The following is a 5,094-nucleotide window of genomic DNA, read 5'->3' on the forward strand; positions in this document are numbered from 1 at the left end:
CCAGATCACCTTTCCTCAGGCTGCTTTAAAATTCATGTAGTTCACTCTTCTGTGAAGGAATATACAATTGGCTTCCATCAAGATTGAACAGGAGAGTCCCGTTCCTGTCCACAGTAAATTACTTTTGAAGAACAGAACCCGGGGTTCAGAAATCATTCTTAGAATAAATAGTAGAGGCAAAGCATCTGTGTCTCCTGCAAATACTGTATTTTTTTTTTATCTTTATCTTTTTACATCATTACACATTATTTTTATCTTGTTTTGGAATCTGTAAAATAACTACGTGGTTGTTAAGGAAGCAATGGAATCTTGTCAACATTCTATCAGAATTAACAAAGAGTATGTGTTTGATTCAACAGTATTTTTTCACTTTTTTTCTTTCCCAAAATATTCTTTCCAGCTTAAAATACCGTTTGAGGTCCTTCTTGTTCCTTTTACTGTTTTTTCAGAAGTTAACAGGTAGGATGATTTCAGAAATGATTGCAGAAAAAAGGGCTCATTCTCACAATATAACTTCTTAACTTGAATCTCTTGTCTATTATTTTCATTGGAGTTTTTCAGAAACGTAAGTCTTTAGATTACTCTAACAAAGTGGCTTTTGGGCAGTTTCAGTTACAGAATCACAGAATGGTCAGGGTTGGAAGGGACCTCTGGAGATCATCTAGTCCAACCCCCCTGCCAGAGCAGGGTCACCTACAACAGATTGCAGAGGACAGCATTCGGGCGGGTTTTGAATGTCTCCAGAGTGGAGACTCCACCACCTCTCTGGGCAGCCTGTTCCCGTGCTCTGCCACCCTCAAAGTAAAGAAGTTCCTTCTCATGTTAAGATGGAACTTCCTATGTTGTGTTTTCTACAAAAACTCTGGCATGTAGCAGTTGTTAATACCACTCACCCACACTTTTTTTTTTTCTTTAGAATAGTTGTGGTTTTAGGTGGAAATTGCTTCTGAAACTGAACTTCTCTGAATTTAAGGATTCCATGTTTACTAGTTCTGCATATGAAGTTAAAAGGAACAGTAGACTTAAAGCTGACTAATTTATTTCTGCTTCAGAATTGTGTAGAGACAGTTTAGAAATCCACAGACCGCATGGAATCCTCCATAGATGGTGGGGCTTTTTCACATGCTTTAAGTATCTTGCTAGGTTGAATCCTAAATGATTAATGCCTGTTTCCCAGGTTCTGTATTGTTTCTATGTTTTGCTGTGCTGCCCTGCAGTGAAATTCAGTACACAGTTTAGTTTCAGAAAGTTCATAAAAGTGTTGTTTTGAATTTAGTTCGTTATTGTAAACGAGGGGTTTGTTTTCCCTTCACCTTTCTTCAGCGTATGCCCTTCTCTCTTCCTTCTCTTAACAGCTTCATTGCTATGAGAGCATAAACACCATGTTTGATGTCTAAGCTTCTGGCATATCAAAAACTCAAGTACCAGTGTTAGTCTTTTAACCAGTAGGAATACTGGCCTTGTCTTTTTTACAGGAACTAAGAAATGAAGTTCTGTATTTTTGGAATTCGTGTCAGGCCGTCATGTCTGTATTTCTTTCTAGGAACTATGAGAATTACTTTATCAAGGCACAGAAAGTCAGACGTCTCATTGCCAATGACTTTTTGAAGGTTTTCGGGAGCGGTGTTGATATTTTACTCACTCCTACCACTCTGAGTGATGCAGTACCATATATGGAATTCATCAAAGAAGACAACAGAACCCGCAGCGCCCAAGATGACATCCTAACGCAGGCTGCAAACATGGCTGGTGGGTAGAGCCAGGAATGCAACTACATTGTCCTCTGCCTAGTCATTTTTAATGTCCATTGCCTTCAGTTATTTAATCTCTTCTTCAGAATCAGGATATTTCACCTCTGTGTTGTAATTCTTAAGAGTGACAACAAGGTATAAGGATAGCTTATTTATGAAATGCTACGAAATGTAAGACTAGATTTTAAAATGAGGCACCTTGGAGCTGGGTAGGGACTGCAGATAAGATGAATCCATTCAGCTTCCAGAGACTGAAATCTCTTTCTTAAGAGAGTTGATTCTCTTTTCAGAGGATGCCGACTCCTTAAATCACTCTGATTCATTTCTTGCGATCACCTGGTAGTCTCCTTAGTTCATTGACCGAAATTATCTTAACTAGTCTTTTTCCTCTCCATAAGAACAATTCGAAGAGTAGAATTGTTACAAAAAATACTCCAACTGGATTTATTTAGTAGTAAGTGTTTGCATGTGTATCTTTTTTTTTTTTCTTCTTTCAGGACTGCCAGCCATAAATGTTCCTACAGCTCTTTCAGAGAGAGGCTTGCCAGTTGGGCTTCAGTTCATTGGGCGTTCATTCCAGGAGAAGCAGCTTCTCACTGTAGCCAAATGGTTTGAAAAACAAGTAAAATTCCCAATGATCCAGCTGGAAGAAGTGAAGAGGCACAACCACGATGTCTTTCAGCATGAGAAATCTGCTTCTTTTTCATAACATGGGACTTGCTGTTCAGCTAAAGCAAGAAGTCTGTGGAGATGGTCAAAAAATGTGTTCCTGCAGTTAATTCTCTTTTGCAGAAATAATAATCCATCTTAAGACAACCATATACAGTAATGCAGGATGGAATTATCACAGCTTGTTACTATGTAATTAAGGCAAAGTGGATCATTAAGTAAATATGTTATTAAGAACGATTTCTAACTGATATTAAAAACACCGGGTTGAAATTATGTATCTTGTGTCTGTGGAACTGCTTTTTTCTGTCCCCGGAGGGTGTGTGAGGTATCTGACCCATTAAAGAAGTAACCTGAGCTTTCCTGTGAAAATTGCATTGCTGCCAAAGGGTTTGTCTCCTTCTGGAGCATAGACTTTTGTAATGGAACAGCCAGACAAGCTCTAATGGAGCAAAGGTATCAAGGATCTGTTCACCAACAGGTAAATATAAAAGGAGACAAGAGAATAACATATAGATAATTCATTAAAAAAAATAAAAAATCCCTTTTAGCAAGCTCATGGAAGAGGGTGAAATAACTTCCAGGTTTCCAAATAATGCAGATTACTCTGGTTACATTCATTGTAAGAATGATGAATTCCAGATTTCTTCTGGGGAAAGATGTCTGCTAGTCCTTGAGTAGTTATTTTCTTCTTCCTTCATCACTGTTCTTTGTAATCAGCACTTGAAATGAATACTTACTAGGAAAGAAATTATCTTCTTCAGTGTAACTCTCCGTAAGACTAATACCACCTGTTCCTTCATGGATGGCCATTCAGCACAATAGTAATTCGAAACAAATTTCCAAACCATAATGTTGATAGGCTGGATGACCTACTAAACAACTAATAACTTGTTTGAACGTTGTAGTTTCCATTTTTCAAAAGTTGAAAAAATATGAGGGGTAAGTTGGTAGGTGTGGTTTGGCATCAGATTTGCTTTCAGTCATAGTTTGCAGCTTGCACAGATATAAAAAGTGTAGGATGGGAAAAACGATTAAGATTCGGTCCAATATGGTAACATACAGAATCTTCCTGAATTACATCTTGTCTCAAACCATACTGTCACCTACATAAAAAAATCACCTTATTTCTAAAAATAGCAAATGAATTGGTGAATTTTCCATACCCCAAAGTGAGCTATTCCAGTACCTTTCCCACTTGATTAAAATGGTACACGATTAAAAACCCCACATGATTAAAATTTAAAAAGTAAAATTAAAATTGTAATTTAAATACTAAAAAAGTAAGGTATACCTTGTTTCTGTTCTGGTCTCACTTCTTTTCGTAGACCAGTCTTCTGCAAACATGCTTTTTCTGTTAGTGGGCGATGATGAAGTGGCGGTCCCAACAGACGATTTTCACTGGTCTTGTTCAATAATTTAGGTACGCTCTAATCATACTGTTACTGTGCGCATCTTGTCTTATAGCAGCTTGCTGAGCAGAGCTCTCGGTGGGGTTATCCATTATCCAGGTTGGAATACCTAGACATATACTTGTAATACCAGCTCTTTGATTCATGGTCACATCCCAAACCCAGACCTGCCACTTGCTGTTTCTACAAGTAAGGGTCAGTGTCTTTTGCCCAGAATTTGAGGGAAAATGCTGACTGTGGAGAGCATTCCCAGAGGGACATGAAGAGCCTCAGAGTATTACAGAAGAGAACAAGCAGAGAATTGTGCTTTGCCTTGGAAATCAGTTCTGGACTGACTTCTGGCCCAGAGGAAAATGCGTGCTTATGCTTGGCAATCTTTCTCTTTAAACTTCCCTTGATGTTAAGAGAAATCTGATGGAAAAACTGGATCAAGGCGAAGATGCCCACTCCACATCTGCCAAGCAGCTAGAGGAAGGGTAGGTGAAAAGGACACTTCTCATACCTGCACTACTTCTGTGTTTTTTAAAGCAGGGCTCTGATTCCAGTCTTCAGCATCCTCTAAACAAGCATGTGGAAGATCAGAGCAATTGGCTGTTGTGACACAGGTCCCTCAGAGTTTCTTCTGTTGGTAGATTCCTGAGCGTAGAATAACTATGCAGTGAAATACACAGTAGGGAAGGTACAAACCAGACAAGCAGACATCCATTCTACAACCTGAAAGTTCATAACTTGATGTTAGTGTTTGAGACCCATCTTTGAATTAAAGGTTGTAAAGCCTTGAAAACAAAACTCCTGGGTAGATGCTTAAATTTCTGGGCTATTAGATTCCAGGCAGCCCAAACAAGGCTCCCGCTCTGCTCCAACTCCCAGCTGGTTTGTATTTTGGGAGACCATATACCTGATGCTCTTTCTGCCCTCCCCTAATGCTGGAATTTCACCAAGCCTGAGGTGAGAGCTTGGAAACCAGCATGGTCGAGCAGATTCACGATGTATGGAAGAATTCCTCAAGTTTTGCAAGAGGATACGTAAGAGACATCTGCTCTCTTCGTATTGGAAAACCATTTCGAAGTAGGTGACTCTGAGTCCTCAGCAGTTCCTCAAGTAGCCTAACACTCCGGCTAACCGGTAGGTGTAGTGGTTGTGAGGGGTATCTCTGAGCAGACCTTTGTGTCGCTGCTACCAATGTCAAGTCATGGCTACAGAGTTATAAATAGTGAAGTTTCTATGACAGATAATTCGGCACTCAAACCCCCTTGTTACTG

At 39.4% G+C, this 5,094-nt stretch overlaps 1 protein-coding gene across 1 annotated transcript in view; it reads left to right on the top strand.

Moving 5' to 3' along the window:
* QRSL1 (glutaminyl-tRNA synthase (glutamine-hydrolyzing)-like 1) overlaps nt 1-2,732 on the top strand; it is a 13,444-nt gene extending 10,712 nt beyond the window's left edge. The window contains exons 9-10 of the mRNA XM_009893848.1: nt 1,544-1,749; nt 2,249-2,732. Coding sequence (XP_009892150.1) covers nt 1,544-1,749; nt 2,249-2,460 — 418 coding nt within the window. The 3' untranslated portion in view covers nt 2,461-2,732. The remainder of the gene's footprint in view (nt 1-1,543; nt 1,750-2,248) is intronic.
* The last annotated feature ends 2,362 nt before the right edge of the window (nt 2,733-5,094 follow it).

This window comes from Charadrius vociferus, unplaced genomic scaffold (genome assembly GCF_000708025.1).
Source record: "Charadrius vociferus isolate BGI_N301 unplaced genomic scaffold, ASM70802v2 scaffold129, whole genome shotgun sequence".
NCBI classification, from domain to species: domain Eukaryota; kingdom Metazoa; phylum Chordata; class Aves; order Charadriiformes; family Charadriidae; genus Charadrius; species Charadrius vociferus.